The 19,290-nt window shown below is 42.8% G+C and overlaps 2 protein-coding genes across 2 annotated transcripts in view; one reads left to right on the top strand and one right to left on the bottom strand.

The window, feature by feature from the left end:
• Positions 1-16,734, bottom strand: part of LOC119433365 (GPI ethanolamine phosphate transferase 3-like) — a 62,883-nt gene extending 46,149 nt beyond the window's left edge. Inside the window, exons 1-5 of the mRNA XM_037700538.2 lie at positions 15,827-16,734; positions 11,195-11,370; positions 5,496-5,664; positions 3,864-4,046; positions 2,964-3,140 (exon numbers count right to left, since the gene is read on the bottom strand). Of these exons, the coding sequence (XP_037556466.1) occupies positions 2,964-3,140; positions 3,864-4,046; positions 5,496-5,664; positions 11,195-11,370; positions 15,827-16,414 (1,293 nt within the window). The 5' untranslated portion in view covers positions 16,415-16,734. The remainder of the gene's footprint in view (positions 1-2,963; positions 3,141-3,863; positions 4,047-5,495; positions 5,665-11,194; positions 11,371-15,826) is intronic.
• A 174-nt stretch (positions 16,735-16,908) lies between these two features.
• LOC119433377 (cyclin-dependent kinase 2) lies at positions 16,909-18,767 on the top strand. The gene has a single exon (XM_037700547.2). It carries the CDS (start codon positions 17,011-17,013, stop codon positions 17,923-17,925), a length of 915 nt encoding a protein of 304 aa, XP_037556475.1. The 5' UTR covers positions 16,909-17,010; the 3' UTR covers positions 17,926-18,767.
• The last annotated feature ends 523 nt before the right edge of the window (positions 18,768-19,290 follow it).

The following is a 19,290-nucleotide window of genomic DNA, read 5'->3' as shown; positions in this document are numbered from 1 at the left end:
CAGTTTCTCTTTTTTTGGAGTGGTCAAGAGACGCCCGCCGCTCCTTAGGCGTTGGATGCGCCGCTTGTCTGGAAGTTCAGTCCATCACCTCTTCCGAGGCGCTGGGCACCCGCTCTTGTGAGCGGTGTATTCGCCTTGAGGACCTCGCCTCAAGAGATGAGACTCTGGAGGCCACCAGCCCGGAGGTCGATGGCCTCTTCTAGGGCGGCGGCACAGCACTGGCTGCAGCCACCAAGGGGGCGTTGCCGCCGGCTCACTATGCGTGGGCCGGACAGCAGCCGGTGGTCATTGTGACGCTGCCCCCTGACGCGCCCCTTCAGCAAAGCTGTTCTTTGGCAGATACGACACCCTGCCTCCGTGCTTCCTTGAATGATAGGTTCTCTTTTACCTTAATTGTCCCGATTTCTTTCTCTCTTTTCTAGGATGGGCAGGACTGTGAGTATGCGGCGTGCTCCCCATCGCAGTTTACACAGTGTAGAGCGTTTTCACAGGAGCCAGATAGATGTTCGTGTGCACTGCATTTAGCACAGGTCAGTCGGCCTCGGCAGTTCTGCGAACTGTGGCCGAATCTTTGGCATTTGAAGCAACGGAGAGGGCTGGGGATATACAGCCTTACTCGGATTTTAACATAGCCTGCCTCGATGGTTTCTGGCAGCACACTCGAACCAAATGTGAAAATTATGTGCTTATTGTCGATTTCTTTCCCATCACGGCTTATTTTGATTTGTTTTACATTGGTAACATCCTTGCTCTTTCCATTCTTCAAAAGTTCAGCCTCGGTCATCTCCATCAAATCATCATCGAAAATCACACCGTGAATGGTGTTCATGGTGCGGTGTGGGGTCACTGAAACAGGTATGTCCCCGAAAGACACTAAGTTTCTGATATTGCTGTTTGTCATGGAGTTCCAAGAGGAGGTTGCCACTTGCCAGTTTCGACGCCTTATAGCCTGGGCCAATTGTTTGAGTTAGACATTTGGAAACTAGGAAAGGCAAGATCATTCTCGTTGTCTTTACTGGTTTCTCAGAGTGAATAACTTGATAGCAGGGGAAATTTTCAGTGTGCCAGCCAAAAAATTTATATACTTCTTCGGTGCACCCTCGTTTCTGAGGGCGATCAAAGAGTTTTGGAAAGGAACTATCCATAGGAAATGTTCAGTATTCGGCAGTAACGCCAGTCGCCCACCGTGGAGCCCAACAAGGGGACGCCGCAAGTCTTATAAAAAACAAGTCCTGCGGACACCCACTGTACGTTTCCGCTATAACCAAACATGTACAGCCAAGGTTGGTTGTACCAAAAAAGGTTAACCCTTGCTGCCAGGAAAATCAGAAGTAAAAAGAAGTGAAGAGAAGACAGGAAAGAATAAAAGTGAGAGAGAAAGACGAAGATTGGAGAGGAGGATAGGAAAGGGCAATTACCAATTTCCCCCGGGTGGGTCAACCCGGAGGTGCCATCTACGCCAAGCGGAGGCCAAAGGGGTGTGTTGCCTCCGTCGAGGGGCCATAAAGGTCCAAGCACTCAGCATTGGCTCAACCCCCAGGATCCCCTTTTCCCCGAACACAGCTAAGCCACGCACGGTTAAGCGCGGGAGGATCCAACCCCCGTGTGCTCAGGTCCAGTGGTATCGCAGCACACCAAATGCCTGCTGACGCAGATGCCCCAGTGGGGATCTTACAGATTGGAACTACTGTCCAAATTTCACAATATTGGAATGTCTACTCCAGTTTTCGCAAAAAGAAGAGACTCTGATAGGGTTTTGAGGTTTGTTTAACAGTACACAAAACGCTACATAATAGCAAGTTTTTACAAACTGTAGCATTCAGACAGCTGTGAACTATAGCATTAGTAAATCTTGCAAGGTAGAAATTTACCAGAAAATTTAAAATCCCATTTCAGGCCATTTGCAGTATGTTGAATACAGTTTTTATGCGTTTGTGTTAGCATAAATGAACAGAAGCTATTTGGAAATGAGAAAGTGTGAATAAAAAGTAAGGCACACACGTTAATGTACCATATAAGAATAAATTCAAATGTGAGCATAGAAAAACTGATCACACCTTTTACAAGTCATTACATTGAACGGCAACGTTTAATTATTCTGTAACCGGTTTCTAAGCACGGTGTAGTGCGCAATGTACACTTCGAAGTCCGAATCAAACCACTGTTACAAATGTAGGCCAACTTGGAAACGTAACAAGTTATATTAGTCGCTTTTGACTTGCTTGCATTTTAATTTATGCTGATGGTACACAGAAGGTAACAATGAATCAGCCTAGACTACTAACTTATGCTCTTTTGAATGTCCCTGCTTTTGTTTTTTTCGTTGTTTTCTTCTTTTTAGCAGAAGAAATGAAGCCTAAATTTCTACACTTGAATTTGATTCTCAAACTGTATGCCAAAGAAATTTCTGTATGTTTTCCAGGATTTAATTTCTCCTTGCACAGAAACAGGACTAGAAAGGCTAACAGGATAATGTTTCACATATTTTCTAATGCAATGTAATTCACTTCAGTTGCTGAACAGCAAAATAGTTTAGGTCAGGCATGGCCACAATTTATATGTCATAGGGAGCTAATGCAAGAACTTCTAGGTGGTGTCACCACTTTTCACTTTCACATTGTTTTATGGCACACTAATCCTCAACTTTCAGCAAAGTTCATCTATATGATATGTTTCCAAAGTGAAATCAGCTAACACAGCTTAGCGTATTATTTTTCTTTAGTGACCCTTTAAATAATGGTTCAATAACAGGAAAGTTTTAATAATGCATATGGACTTAAATTTCACACTAATGAATGTTACAAGTATGTTGACCACAGGGACTCGGGGATGTATGTCCACCACAGGGACACAGGGAGTATGTTAACCACAGGGAACTATCTAAAACATAAATGTGGGGTGTCTATATGCATTTACGCAATGTACTGCAAAGATTACTTGTGCATGCAAAGTGCAGAACGTGCCTCATGGGCTGCATGTCTTGCATCCTGCAGGAACGCCACGGAAGCATTGATGAAATCCCTGGCTGCTTCAGCACTTCCTTGCCCATCAAGGCATTGGTCCCACAGCCGCCGCAGCTTCTGCATCCTCAGTTCTGGATGCAGGGGAGTGTTGGGAACCTTGCCCAAGTAACGCGCCACCTGGGCAATATGTTACTTCTTGAAATGACACCACCACTACAACAGTTCTCACTACTTGGGCATACATTGGCTTTTGTTTGTTATACAACCTAATGCTTTCCTTGTAATGTTTGCTCATTGGCATCAACTTGGCCTACTCCTCAACAAGCCTATGCTTGCAACTAGGGTAATGAAATGGGCTAGATGGCAATTCAGGCAAGTGATTCACAGTGCAAAAACCAGAAGAAGGACAAAAAAGAGAGAGATAGAGAAAGGAACAAAAGCATGACAGACAAGTGCTTGTGTCCATCTCCTTACAGGCTAAGGCAGGGACCTTGACAGAAGTGCTAGCAGAAGAAGAACTATAAATTGATTTTTGCAATGGGATTAAAGTTTTTGTAGTGCATACAGAAGCCAACATCCAATCAGAAATTTTAATTCTAACATTATTAAAGTGCAACTGTTCCTTGTACAAGTGTAACACACAACTGCAAAATAAGCAACCATGGCAGCTCAGTATTACAGTGCTGGATATACATAAAATGTACAGTGATTAGGTAGATAAGTAATGAGGTGGTTTTTATGCCTTATCAACAACTGAAAGCTACGAGTGCAGGCCTGTAAACAGATATGGCATATTGCCTTTTCAAATTATCATCATGATACAGACGCAACTAGAATGTAGCTAAAGTACTGCAGAACCTAGACAAAAAGATAATGTCTACACTGAGCTGGTTTGTTTACCTGCTGAACATTCAGCCAAAGTGGAAGTAGCTGCCCTGGATCAGCATGCTCCACCTCAATGCCTGGAAAAGCTTGTAGCATTAAAGAGCCGAGGTTAGAATACGGAACGGGCACATCAAGGAGCATTGCTAAAGTGGGCACAAGATCCATCTGGGCTATGGAAGGAGGACTGGATATTCCCGTCTGCAATAGAATCAAGTGAAAGAACCATGTTAACTGCTAATTGGAGTAAGACCGTGAAGCAGAACAAAACAAGCGGTGTTGTACACGAGAATACAGTTCACGAGAATCCCCAAGTTGTCAGTGCTGCTGCTGGCTATTTGCAAACTGCAGGCATTGCTCATGTGGCGTGGAAGCACCACATACGTGACATCTCTGCCGGCAGGGGAAGAGGCTCCTATGAGAAGGGCACACAGGCTTTTGTTTAAATATTTGCTGTTTTCAAGGTGTACATTCATCTAAGTGTTTGCAAAGTGGATCCTTACTGTGCAATGTACGAATCATAATTGTCTGTTTGCAATGCCTAAACCTGGAGAGCCTTTTAAAACACACACTACTACTACTATTATTATTATTTGCTGTGTGGCATTTGCCTGCTCTTGTTACTTTTGTGTACCATAACTGGTCAATTATATAGCCATTTTGTAATGAAGAAGAACCGCCGGTCAGCCAGGTGCATCACGAGCGTTTACGTACAGGGCCGTTTCTAGCTGCTCGCAGGATAGAGCCTCCGCAACGAGTTCGATCTCTCCTGTTTTTTGTACCCTATAAATGAACACCTTAGCACTTTCTCTTGGTTTTGTTGTAGTTACTAGCAGAAACTGCCTGCATTCTGTTCTGTGAAATTGTATTTATGTATCTGCAATTATTTTTGCCCATTTTGCCACTGTAAAATGTTATAACTGGTATGGATCCCAACTAGCCTTAAGCTAGGGATCCAGATGCATTTTACACAATTTTCTGCAGATGCAACTTCTTTTTTTAATAAAGTATTGTATTCTATTAAAACACAAAAAGGTTTGTCAAAGAATTTTAGTGGCACCCACACACATGTAATCTAACATCTGGAGAGATCATATCATAAGAAGCCAACAAACAAAGACACCAAGGACAACACAGGGGGAAATTACTTGTACTTACTAATTGAATTAAGTAAATTATAAATTAATAGAAATGAAAGTGGATGAAAAAACAACTGGCCGCAGGTGGGAAACGATCCCACATCATTGCATTACGCATGCTCTTACCATTGAGCTACTGCGGCGCCGCGGTAGCTCAATAATAAAAATCGGGCCCCTTTCTTCTCGTGCACCTGGAGACATGTTAGATACATGTGTGTGGGTGCCAGTGGCAGGCAGCACACTGACTTGATATCAAAGGTTGACAATATTGGTATACATGCACAGAACACATGAAAATGATGAAATAAATACTTAACAGCTTTTAGTATTACAAAAATGACTATTAAGTCATTGGACATTCAACAAATGTAGGCGAGCTGAAAGGGCATTATGCTTCATGTTTAGGTGTGCCATGACTATTTACATGTGCACAATAAAGTTTACTAGTTCTCTAAGCTGAAAGTTCATGGGTTGTCATTAAGTATGCTATGACTTGGCTACCTACGCTTACCACAGAACTTGCATTACTCCGAGGTGACAGAAAAGGTTTCTTGGCATGGAGAAAAAGGACTGCTTCTACTTCGTCTTCTGTTTCTCCACCATGGTCACCATCAATGGTCATTCCATGATCACTCATCACCAGGAGCAGGGTCTCCTCAGTAATTTTGGAAACCACTGATCTAGCAAACATCAAGGCAGAGAAAAAAAAGCAAAAATGAGGTGATAAAACTCACCAAACAGCCAGCACTAGAATTGATTTTCTGACAATGAATGGTTACAACGTTGATTATTTTGATGATTTTGAAATGTTCACTGCCAATGGCAAGTAATGTCAATTGAAAATGTATGTTGCATCCTTTCAGTAGAGGAGGTGATAAAGCTCAAAAAGCAAACAGCACTAGGATTTTCCTGCTGATAATTAATGGTACAACAATCATGTTGTTAATTAGCTATAGTTGACGTGTGCATGGAGAATGGTAGTGTCAGTAAAAAATCTATGCTGCGTCTTTTCAGGTGAGGTAACTTCACCACAAATAAAATATAATAAAAGCTTCTTCGTAGACTTACTTTTACATTGGCAGCATTACACATAATGTCTCTTTGCCAACTGCAACAAAACTTTGTACCATGTAGAAAGCCTAGTTGATAGTGTAGATATATAGAGCAACCACAGTGCAAAATTTTATGCTTCAAATACAAGTAGATGTGTCAAGTAAAGCTCACAAAAACAGACGTTTCTAATTTTTTAATACTAAGCTATACTAATACTAACTATAAATGACCTGTGAATACTAAATTGAATGCCTCATATTTTCTCATTTCTAAACAAAGGTATAGTTATGAAGGTTGTGTGTAGTTCATTCGGTTAATACGTAAGGTTGCATAATGCCAGCGTTAGGACTGATTGATGCAGAAAAATCGTGCAGAAACCATCAATGAAGATTGGCAATGTAAGTGAATAACCGAACACCTTTAGAAAGCTATTCGCTTTATTAAAGAAATGATTTGCATGAAGGCGTATATCTGTTGCAATGAAAATAATTAGGCAGTATTTGTTATTTCACTGCATAATTCCATCGACAGCAGAGCCAACATATCAGTAGATTCGTTCTATGTGTGTTGTCTCCAGCAGCGCAAGCACCAGAGTGGAATGCAATTGCCATGTTTATTCCCTGCAATAACCGCAGGTAGAAAGGGCAGCAGGAGAAGAAGCAGTCTGTCCTTCCCGAGCATTCCACCACAGCATCTAAACCTTCGGACGTCCCAAAGCTCTCACACAACAGCATGTGCATCTCAAAGGGCAACAAACACATGCTGCAACTCGGTTGCATGAAAGTGCGTGCCCTTTGCATTGATGTCCTCGTATAGGCGGTGAAAGTTCTGTTTGGCCACAACAAAAGTGCGCAAGAGTCAAAGAAAGCTATTTGCTTTAAAAAGGAAGCCTTATTTACATCATTTGATAGATGTAATGTCGTTTGAAGTGGACGCCCGGTCAACTGAGTAGCTTGTAAATGAAAAACAATTGAAATGTGATCGCATCTGCCGTACTACGACAATCACAGGATGTCATCAGAGATCATCATTTCAAAGGGATGCAAATACAGCGAGATTGTCCAAATATTAAGTTGCTTTGCCTAAATCAAGAAAACAAATTCATACGGTACCTAAAGCCAAGGCATCCTAATTGAATGTCTGGAAAATGGAAATTATTAAGACTCCATGTGTTTACAGAGCAACTGGTGCCTCTATACTACAACCCCCGACTCCCCTGCAGCAGAATCATTAGGAAAATTCATTACTTGCATCTGTCTTACTCCCTATAGACACCTATAAGCGTTGTTATCCATTATTTTCGAACAGAAACAAATATTGAACAACTTTGAATAGCAAGTGCTCAAATTTATTACGAATGAAATAGCAAAGGCCTATTTGATACATATTCAATATTTCTAATATTAGCACACCCCTATTTTTCACACAATGTCAGGCAACCAGATGTATACCATGCATTACAATTGAAACATTTCAAAATCACGTAACCTTATATATGTGCTCTTTATCCCTAGGCAATACCGAAAATTCCTAGATCTAGGGATAAGTATTTAGGTTTTGCAGCACCTCAAGGGTACAGATGTATTTACTGTGAGATCTACTTAGAGCTGGCAGCACTGTTGCCGCAATAAAGTGGATGATCAGCCAGTGACATGGATGGGAGGGAATGTACAGCCTACTGTAAAAAACACGAAGGCCAGTTGGCCGTTGTCAGCAATGGACAGCTGGCCTTTACATTTTGGTGATGAGTGTACGTGGCGGTGCTTAACTGTGAGGGATTTGGGCTGATTTTCTGGCAATGAAACATACTGAGTGCTGTGAATTGGTAATACACTGTTCTCCGATGTCATACTCTTGTAAGAAAAGGGCATAACTTTGCTATTCAGGATTCGTACAGGTCTCATAGACAAAAAATTCAAGGGTATTCAAGGTCTTTCAATGCTCTGTCAAAACTTTGTCAAGGATGTAGAGTGGCATCCTACATAGCAATTCTTTTTACTATAACAACGTTTCAAAACACTATGGATAGCTTTATTGCACTAGAGATACAGAAATTATATAGGAAGTGTCCAGCCTTGACCACTTCAAGTTCCTAACCAGGCCGAAGAAAGCAGCGTAAACCCGGGAGGCAAAGCAGCACGAAGCACCGGTGACTCTTGCTTCTCTCTGCCAGTTCCACAATGATCTGCCATAGAAAGCAGGCCACGTAATCGAACTTGGACTGTGTTATACAACTCATGAAATTCGAGGGTTTTCAAGGAAAAAAAAAGAAAGGATTCCAGGACTTTCAAGGGCCTTGAAAACATACTTTTCAATTTCAAGGATTTTCAAGGATTTCAAGGACCTGTGCGCACCCTGCTATTTTACACAAAAATTGCGTGAAATTTCAGGCAATAGGGGACTTGCAATCAGCCACATAACCTCTGTTTCAGCCCTTGTAGCAGGAAATAATGTTATGTGCAAAGGACATGCATTATCCATGACCTTTCCAACTTTTGAAATGCCCTACCTAGCACACCACACACTTTAGCAATAAATGCCTCTACAGAGAACAGCAGCCATCTGAACACAAGTCCATGTTCTCTCTTTCTTTTTCTTTCTTTTTTTCACCCCTTATTTTACACCACTTATTGAGCAGCCTCTGGTAAATTCACAGTTCTTAGACCCAGCGTAGATTCATTGTGAGTGCCAGTCTTGACGAAACCTGCATTTTTCCTTCTCACTTAACTCACAATGTTGCAGATATTATCAATGTAACGAAGCCAAAAGCTAAGCACAGATTTTACGCGGCAAAGTGCATATTATGACAATGTTTTAAAAATTCAAGAATCAACATTAGTGCACCACCTTGTCAAATATGCATATCATGCTAGACTAAATGTAGTGAACACAGAAACAGTATGACAGAACTGAGAAATCATTGGTTCGGCACAAGTGAAGCAGATTTTATTTTGTCGATGACAGCAACAAATGTAACATGTTATTTTCTTAAGTCAAGCATTGATTGTGACCTTGTTGAACTTTTATAGGTTTATTTAAGGGCAAGGCTAATTAAAACAAACTTCTCGAATACTAAACAATTGTCATCCCATGAAGGAATTCTCAGTAAGTGGCCCCAAATGTATAACACTATTGCACAATGCTTCATGTGTGCTTCTTTATCTATACGAGAAATAAGGCTGGCTTAAAAACAGGAATGAGAGAGACTATATATAATGAGGGTCACCAGCAGGAAAGCATGTATCATGAGGAGCATAGTTTGGCATAATACTAGCGTGTTCTGGCCATGGCTTCAGCATGGTCAGCACGGTGAGTAAGCAGATGTATTTAGAGCGACTAAATTGTTACTCAGAAGACGTGGTGACACTTCTCACTGTGACATGTGCCTACACAGTGACAAATGTGCTGTCAGGAATGCTAACAGTTCTCTTTTACAATTAATGGTTTTTGCTTTCTTTATGTTCATAAATTTGAAATGTCAGCATTAACTTGCACCGTCCTAAGGATTGCTCCTCAGCACACACGGCCAAGCTGCCCAGCGAAGTATGCCTTCACCATTGCCACAGTAACAACCTGTAAAACCGTGCCATTCCAGTCCGATATTTGTGATGAAAGAGCTGGCATGGATGAACATCAGCATTAAGCTAGCGCAGTTAGCAGTCATACTAGTGTTCTAAAACCCTTCAAGTACCTGCATCAACACCAAAAACTCCCGGTCGTGCAGTGCGGGTCTCAAAGACCAAAGCTTGAGCTAACAAATTATCAGGGTAGATAGAGGTGTGATGACCATTCAAATTAAATAGTGAAATTTGCATGAGAAATTAGGGCACCTAAGAAATAATAGGTTATGCAGGATTTTGGATAAACTGATACTGAATTCTCGAGGTTGTACTGTACACAGTGGGCTGGGCACGGTGTCACCATCACTTTTGCCAAAGGTTACTGCTCTCCAAATCATGGGATATGTTCAAATGCACAAATTCACATAAAAGACTGCAGATGCTGTTCAATGGCAACAGTAAATTTTTATATGATACCAGTACCAATACGGAGACATGGCACACCTCATTGGTTGCTAGAAGCAAGGCAGCTGGTATTGGCAGCTGCAGCAGATAAGAGTGTCAAGACTGGCATGGGAGGCTCATTTTGTGTGCTTTAATGTAAGACTTAGTCCTATACTCTTCTTTCCACTTTTTCCCTCAGTACTGTAGTGACCTGTCATTCATTGTAAGGCACGTTTAAAGGCTTTAATACACAGTAAGAACTTTTTTAGCGCATAAAGAAGAACACAGGACTGAAAGGAATGACGAGGACGCTCCTTACAGTCCTGTGCAGTGGCGCATAGGGGGGAGGGTTGTAACACCCCCCCCCCCCCCTGAGGCCGACTTAAGCCCCCCCCCCCCTTTTGTTTAACCCCTTTTCTTTGCTTGCGCCTTTGAGTACTGCAACTAAGATGTAAGATGCGCAATCGTCTGCACACTCGCAAACTTGCGTAAAAAGCGCATCTTTTTGCCAATTTCCCGTGAAGAAATTGAAATTAGTGCTGTTTAGATGGAATTGGCAAACTGTCAACCCCCCCTGGCACAGATCCTGGGTGCGCTACTGGTCCTGTGTTCTTCTTTGTGCGATAAAAAAAGTTGTTACTGTGTATTAGCAACATGCCCAAGAACATGCTCCTTAATACACCTTGAGCATAAAGAGCACACATGTGCATGCTCATCACAGTGACCTTTCCCAATCAGACACATAGTCCTGCATGCCAATGTAACTAATGCAAGTGGCAGGATTCTGCATGCTTCAATGTGGCCAATGCAGAGATGAAACATATCCTGCCCTGTACTGCCTATGTCAAGGTATTTTTCTTCAAATGTATTGCACACCGACGTGTCTGAGTGGCAGGGTGTAAAAATCAACCAGTGACATATTGGCATGGTGGAAACAACAAAGTAGAAGAGAGTTTTGAACATCAATGCTGCACAATGACCAGCTCAGATTTTTTTCCAATAACAATGAAATCACTTGCTGCCTGCCATTGCAATTTTTGCTTGGTCAGCAAAACACCCCAGAGAAATAGCCACAGAAGACTTGAACTTTAGCGCACCATCAACAAATACAAAAAGAATTATACTAATGCAATCCTATTTACTGCCTGCCCACCTTATCACCTGGTCAAGTTGGGTGAGCTTGGCAGCCATGGCTGGATGGTTCCGGCCTAGCCAATGACCACAGTGGTCCACACCAAGGAAGTGAGCCACCAGAACATCCCATCCATCTGGATTGTCCAGCTCCGGATAAAGGTGTTCGAGAACACCATTGTCGACGGTGTGTAAATCCTGCAGCATAGCAGGAGAATAATTTTATCTTCATGCAAGATTAGAGCCTATGAAATACATTCTGTTTCAAATATATTACAGAAGATTTTTTTTTTTTTTTGGTATCGTTTTGCAACATTTTGTTGTGTGTCACAATTCTTTATCTACTCCTGCAATGTCTCTGTTTAGAAACAGCAGTATCTGTAAACAAAACAATTTTTGTTCATAACATTTTAATATGGCAATAAGCAATCTGTTCCACTATGAAATATATATTTTTCTAATTGTGCCCCCTCCCCCCGCCACCCCCCCCCCACCAAAAGATTAGATACCGATAAACATGTCTAAGTAAACTAATATAGCTGCCACAAAAAGCTTCTACTATTCACATTTAAAGTTTTGTTTTATGAACATAATTTTTTTGTAATTAAGCTTCTTTTTTTGGTGCCCAGGACAGTTAAGACATAAATGAAGATAAACTAAAAAAAAATACAGAATGTGTTGCGCTGAAGCTGCTGAAACATCCACCATGTATTTGCTGCTTAGATAGTGCAATGCAACCAAAAGGAAGCTGCCACAAATGCCTGAATTTGATGATGTAGGTACACAAACGAAATTTGAAAAATCACCATGTGTCACACAACATCTGCTAGAGCTTAGAAGTGTGAAGAGGACCACGTTCTCGCCACAACAAGGCAGCAATTCCACTAAGGTATAATTTATCGACTAAATTCTTCCAGAATCCTTAGCAAATCTAGTACAAATATGAGTTCACACTTGCTGCATTCATACAAGCATTAGCTGAACCATGTATAAAGATAACAGACTCCGGGCGCTATAACGTAAAATGATTCCGAACCGTTTTGATTCCAATTTCTGCAATGAACCTCCACGACTGGTCAAAACATTTTTGGGCCACTCCCAACTTTGCCTGTCTGTCACGTGACGTCACGAAAACCGCGATAGCTCTCCATCTGATATAATGTGTACACACTGATTATGTATGATTAAACTGCACAAAGGAAAAATAATAATTCCTGATTCGATGCCTTTTCACCATTAGCCCTCTGCTATTGGTCCGATGTCTTCTGGCTACGCCCACTTCGCCTGTCTGTCACGAGACCTCACGAAACCGCGAAAACTCACCACATCAAAGTCACGTGTACTCATTAATATGTCGAACAAAACTGAAAATTTTGTATATGTCGAACAAAACTGAATATGTCGAACAAAACTGAATCACGTGTACTCATTAACATGTCGAACAAAACTGAAAATTTTTCTGAATAGCCACAGACTGCCCCGTTCCGAAAGGAATAGAAGATGGCTGCCCGCCGATCGCTCAGGCCCTCGCTACTCGCACCTGCCGGTGAGCATGTATTTATTTGCGCATCATAAACCTTTTTGTGTGGCAGTAAAACATTATCGAGCCCTTTCGGCATGCATACAACATCGCTATGCCAACTCTTCCTTGCTGAGGATCCGTTTTAGCGGCATTCTTATCCTTCCGTTGCACGCTGCCGCGATTTTCGACCAGCCACCGCAAGCTAAGTAAGGCGAAGCGGACCAATCGGAGAAGCCGGCACCACCCTCTTCATGCGGTTATCTATTTCACTGTGCTGGCTCGGCCCCATCGAAACCCTCTCCACTAGAGCGTGCTCCTTGCCTCTTGTCAGCCAATTAGATAAGAAAAACCGCTGAGTGTAGACAATGTTATTGGTTTTGAAAGCGAACAAAGGTGACCTCCTATAAACGAGGAGAGTGTTTGATTGGGTTGTTCAGACAACGCTGCGGGTCACCGCCCGATGCTTGCGTCGGTGGTTACGTAAATTTGATGTCGGGAGTTTGGAATCAAAACAGTTTGGAATCATTTTACGTTATAGCGCCCCACTTCTCCTTCTTTATGATGTCAAAAAGGAAAAGTCAATATACAAGCATAGAAATTTTTTCAAATCTTATTAATTTTTTTACTGTTGAAAAAAATTGTTAAATTGATACATGGGGCATGTAACAAAAAAAAAATTGCCACTATCTACACAGATAAGAGTGTTTTAAGAGTGGGGTTGAAGAGTAATATGCAGAAGACAAAAATAATGTTCAATAGCCAGGTAAGGGAACAAGAATTCAGCATCGCCAGTCAGCCTCTAGAGTCTGTAAAGGTGTACGTTTATCTAGGTCAATTACTCACAGGGGACCCTGATCATGAGGAGGAAACTTACAGAAGAATAAAATTGGATTGGAGTACATACGGCAGGCATTGCCAAATCCTGACTTGGAGCTTACCACTGTCGTTGAAAAGAAAAGTGCACAATCATTGCGTTCTACCGGTGCTAACATATGGGGCAGAAACTTGAAGGTTACCAAAGAAGCTCGAGAACAAGTTAAGGACCGCACAAAGAGCGATGGAACGAAAATGTTAGGACTAACATTAAGAGGCAGGAAGAGAGCGGTGTGGATCTGAGAGCAAACTGGGATTGCAGATATTCTAATTGACATTAAGAGAAAAAAATGGATCTGGGCAGGCCATGTTATGCGTAGGATGGATAACCGGTGTACCATTAGAGTTACAGAATGGATACCAAGAGAAGGGAAGCGCGGTCGAGGATGGCAGAAAACTAGGTGGGGTGATGAAGTTAGGAAATTTGCAGGCGCAAGTTGGAATCAGCTAGTGCAAGACAGGGGTAATTAGAGATTGCAGAGGCCTTCGTCCTGCAGTGGTCATAAATATAGGCTGATGATGATGATGACAAAACACATAACTTTGTTGCATCCTATTTAAACAATCCTAATATCAATTTCCAGGGTTTCGAGAGGCAAATACAGGTTCCTTCAAACAATTTATGGGGACGTGTTATCCAAATTAACTCAGAGTTACCCTTTGCAGGTCAGCATATATTTTTTGACAAAGCTCTTGAAATATTTTGCATGGAATGAATAAATGAGGTGCTTAGAAATAGTTTACAAGTTTCACGTCTCTACAGAAAGATGTTTATTTTAAAGAAGTGGGACGTATTTGTCCCACTGACACTAAATGGTCTTTAAAAAAGTGGGATGTACATATCCCATTGACCCGCTAGAGCCTCAATACACAATTTTTTCCGACCACTTCCCTCGTGAACCAGAACTCCTGAAATTTTGCGTGTCATATATGTAAATGAGGTGCTCACAAGTAGTTTGCAATTAATTAGTTCTGTACAACAAGCCGTTTCGCTTTGAAAAGTGGAATGTATTTATCCATTTATACTACATGGCTTATCAAAAAGTGGGATTCATTTGTCCCACGGACCTTCGAGGGTCTCAATAAAATTACATGCAACCACTTAATGGATTGAAGCACGACAGACAAAGTTGTGCAGCAGAGGCCATAAGCCAAATGTTTAAGCGCACTTTTCAGCAGAGCGTTGAACACCCACGACATCAGTGCATTTTTGCATGAGCATGCTCTTGCATGTGCATTCACGGGGGCAAGTTTTACGGACTGGCTATCACCTCAAGATACAAAAATGGGTGCTTATTGAGAGCTCAAGATGTAAATTCAAATGCAGGAAAGAGGAATAAGTTATTGGGCACTTTGAGAACTTTTTCCTCAGAAGCAAATGTATGCCACATTCAGAAAGCATTCCAACAATGAAAACAATTTTCTATATTTTGCACGCTTGTTGCCAGTTAGTGCCCATTCCCAAAACTATTCTCTCATGAATTGTTGAAACCTTTAGATAATAGGCGGCCCATGAGATAAATTTGCTGCTGAGAAGCGTTTTTGCACACATATTGAAGTAGGACATCAATGTCCCATGGTCCTACAAAGGGTTAAGCTACATAGAAACAGCACTGCTTCATATAACAGTTTTCTTACACTACGTACTGTGCTTATATGGCAGGAGGAGGAACCAATGGCAAAAGGAACCATCAGAAAGCTGTGACTGTGAGCCAGCTTTCTTGTGCACCTTGTGTTTTTCTGCAGTGATGGGTAGTAGTCTGATGCACAATACAACTGTCCAGTATGTGCACTTATTTTTCATATGTATTATGCTGCTTTAATTGGAGAAATTAATACAATACCTAATTAATAACAGTGATGTCTATAAATACAGACAGAGCACCAGGCCTGACCACAGCAGGCGCCAAGTGAAGTCACTTTACGTTTGAAGCAATGCATGTCTCGCATAAAGAGCAGTGAGGCCGCTTTCCAGCAGACACTGGTATACTCTTCACACTTTTTAAAAGGGTTCTGTGCATGGATCGATAAACTTGAGTAAGTAAACGTAAGGGTTTGTGCCTACAGATTTAACATATCACAAACTATTCGTCGCTGGCACTGCTTCACAAGATGACATTTTCTCTTGTGCCCAAACTTATAGACTGCGACAAATATGCACTAAAATGTCTAACTCAAAACGAAGGTACCAAAGATGTGCAATTTGCACACTAAGTTCGCGACACTAATCGCGGCAGCCTAAAACTGCCAATATCTTACCTTTACTACAAATGAGGGGTACGCGTACGCACGGGCGAATTTGCCAGGGAAAAGGCTGACCCAAGCGTCGTCGCCCATGAACACAATCTTCTTGCCCATCTTGAACATCTGACTGATCAAGTTGTCTTCTCGCACTTCAGTTTGATAAAAATTAGTACCAGCGTCAATAAACGTCGGCAGTCCTCCAGTCATCAATGCCTTCAACCTCTGCACTGTTGTAGTCGGGGCATCCGCGACAAACTTGAGCAACACGGTGCGTTCAGCGCCGGTACTAGCAGACAACTCGGAGAAAACGGGCATCTTGTTCCGATAATGCTCGCTTTCATCCCACGGGGGTCCATGCAGAGCAAACTCCAGCTTCAAGGCGTCGATTAGCAAAATTACCGCTTTCTTAAACTTTGCCGGATACCAGCAAGGTGGGCTAGGGAGGGTCGTGGGTTTACCAGTAGATTGGTAGAAGACTGTGATGTCAGAACATTCGCTATGTTCTTCGATAGCTTGCCTTTGCAGCAAGAAGCCACAACAAAACAGGCAAACACCGCATATAGCAACGCCTAGAGCAACTGTCAATACTGCAGAGCGGTACATTTCTATAGCAAACACTGAGTATAATCAAGGGCATGCGAATGTATGATCGCGGCAGCTGCACCGGCGGACAGTCCCAGCAGAAGTCCTGCACAGAACCGTTTAGCACCTTGAGAAAGCAGCCATAACAGCACATCTAAATGCGGAAGTTATCTTGCTAAGATGGGATGATGGTGCTAGAAGTTTCATTTCTACAACAGGGTTGCGAAGCATGCGTTCAGAAACCATTCAAACGAGTGTGCGCTGCTCATTTATGGCAATTTTGCGGCCGCTTCTCTGCCTTGGATTGACCTAGGAGTTGATGAGACCCTCCCCAACGCTCCTAAATTCTCCCTCCAAGACCTAAAGGTTTAAAAGAAAGTAAAAAAAAATATTGTGTACTTGTATACATTGAAATATTTTTAACGTTACACTATTATATTTTAAGCAGCGTTTAGATTAAATAAATATATTTTTGTAGAAGTATCTTTGACGCATTTTTACTAAAGAAAGCAGCAACCTTGAGAAGCAGACTGCAAAGACCGCGAAGACCGCCAGTTTCGCGCGAAAGTCTGCTGCCCCCTCAAGCCTTGTGATTCTATTCAAGTGACCTGGACTTCATGGAAGATGGGCTCAATGAGAAGTTCCAGAAAATCGAGAAAATTGGTGAGGGAACCTACGGAGTTGTGTACAAGGCCCGTGACAGGGCCACCGGACGATATATTGCATTGAAGAAGATCCGTCTCGATAGCGAAGTCGAAGGTGTACCGAGCACTGCCATACGAGAAATCGCCCTTCTGAAAGAACTTCGACACCCAAATATTGTGCGCCTTCTCGATGTAGTTCCCCACGACCAAAAGCTGTACCTCGTATTCGAGTACATGACGGAGGACCTCAAGAAGCACATGGACAAAGCAGCGTCGGCCAAGGCTCCACTTGCCGTGAAGCTGGTGAAGAGCTACCTGTGGCAACTGTTGCAAGGCATCGCGTACTGCCACTCTCATCGCATCTTGCACCGGGACCTGAAGCCGCAGAACCTCCTAATCGATTACGAAGGTAACATCAAGTTAGCCGACTTCGGCCTCGCACGGGCCTTCGGGCTGCCTCTGCGCACGTACACACACGAAGTGGTTACTCTCTGGTACCGGGCTCCCGAAATCCTCCTCGGCTCGCGCTTTTACTCAACGTCGGTAGACGTCTGGAGCATTGGCTGCATTTTCGCCGAAATGCTTATGCTAAAGGCACTCTTCGCGGGTGACTCTGAAATAGACCAGCTTTTCCGTATCTTCCGCACTCTCGGCACACCCGACGAGAACTCTTGGCCCGGCGTAACCAACCTTCCCGACTACAAAGCCACTTTCCCGCGCTGGGAGCCACAGTCGCTCGTGAACATTATCAGTGGCCTAGACGCCGACGGAGAAGACCTCATCCTGAAGCTACTCCTTGCCGACCCTGATGCCCGTATACCAGCGAAGAGGGCGCTCAGTCATCGCTACTTTCGGGATGTCACCATTCAGCGGCCACTGAGCATGTGACACTTAGTTGCCTGCATGGCGTCGTCGCAAGGGCATGCGCTCAAGGATACTGGTGCCCCTTTTCTTCTTCTCATATATACATATATCTGTATTTTTGACCATGCGCGCTTTTTGCATTTTGTTTTTAAACTCTGGTTAACCTGCTTAGTTATATTTTCATATTACCTCCAAGTTGCGAGCCAGAGCGCACAGTTTTATTATGTATAATGTGCCAGTGAGTGATATGCAGGACTGCTATCACTGTTTTCACGTGGTTAAACAAGTCCAGGGCGACAGCAGAGCGCCGCTGGCGAGTAACTTTTTTTATAATGTGCCAGTGAGTGATACGCTCTACTGCTATCACTGTTTTCACGTGGTTAAACAAGTACAGGGCGACAGCAGAGCGCCGCTGGCGAGTAACTTTTTTTATAATGTGCCAGTGAGTGATACGCTCTACTGCTATCACTGTTTTCACGTGGTTAAACATGTCTAGGGCGACAGCAGAGCGCCACTGGCGAGTAACTTTTTTGATATTGTGTTATTAATGTCCACTACACAAACTCTATAAAGATGCATCCCACATTTTAAAAGGGTGCATACAGAAGTGTTCACTGACGTTTGACACAGACGACGGCTAACATTGCTGTTAAATTATAAATTTTGTGAAGTTCTGCAACTGTGAGCACCCTTTTACACATAGATTCTTTTCTCTTTAATTGCCGCCAAAAGTGTCTGCTACAGACCGTTTGCATATGACATGTTTTCATTTTCAAGTGCGTGGGGTGTGCTTGTACATAGTTACGTAAATGTTTTCGTAAATAAAAGGCTGTTTCCTCAAGCGCCAGAGCCCTTTGAGGAGATCATTTTGATTTGTAGAGCTTGGATCATTGGTGCTGGGGCTCCTGTTTGCAAATAGGGGGAGGCATTTTCCTTTCGCTTCTGCTATTCATAGAAGTCGCATATGCCTGCAGAATTATGCCTTTCATCATTACTTTATTCACTGAGCTTGGCCGAGGTTTTCGTGCGCTAGCTATCCGTGTGTTGTCATTCTGCAGCAATGTGGCACTTATTTTGCAGGGACCCACAGTTGCTCATCCCTGCTTTGCTGAGATGTACTGTTTGAACAAGGGCACTGCACGGGCCTAATTTTTCAGCCCGGGGGCCCACTTTATGAAGCCTGAGCCCAGCCAGGGCCTAGGCGTAAATGACCAAGCCCAGCCTGGCCCCGAGCGTTTTTTACTAAACTTAGCCAGGGCCCACATGTGCATGACCAGGCCCGGCCTGTAAGAAAAAAAAACAATAACAGTTTTTTTTTATGTTGCTTGCAGATTATACCGCATGTGTCAGCCTCAACTTCTCGAGGTCTAAGCAGCTGCAGTGTACAAG

The sequence above is a fragment of the Dermacentor silvarum genome, chromosome 1 (genome assembly GCF_013339745.2).
Source record: "Dermacentor silvarum isolate Dsil-2018 chromosome 1, BIME_Dsil_1.4, whole genome shotgun sequence".
Classification (NCBI taxonomy): Eukaryota; Metazoa; Arthropoda; class Arachnida; order Ixodida; family Ixodidae; genus Dermacentor; species Dermacentor silvarum.
Note: the sequence above shows the minus strand (reverse complement) of the source record. Positions and strands in the feature narration are given on the sequence as shown.

What these genes read in the sequence shown, in the direction of transcription:
- LOC119433377 (XM_037700547.2), top strand. Translation starts at nt 17,011, where the DNA reads ATGGAAGATGGGCTCAATGAGAAGTTCCAGAAAATCGAGAAAATTGGT.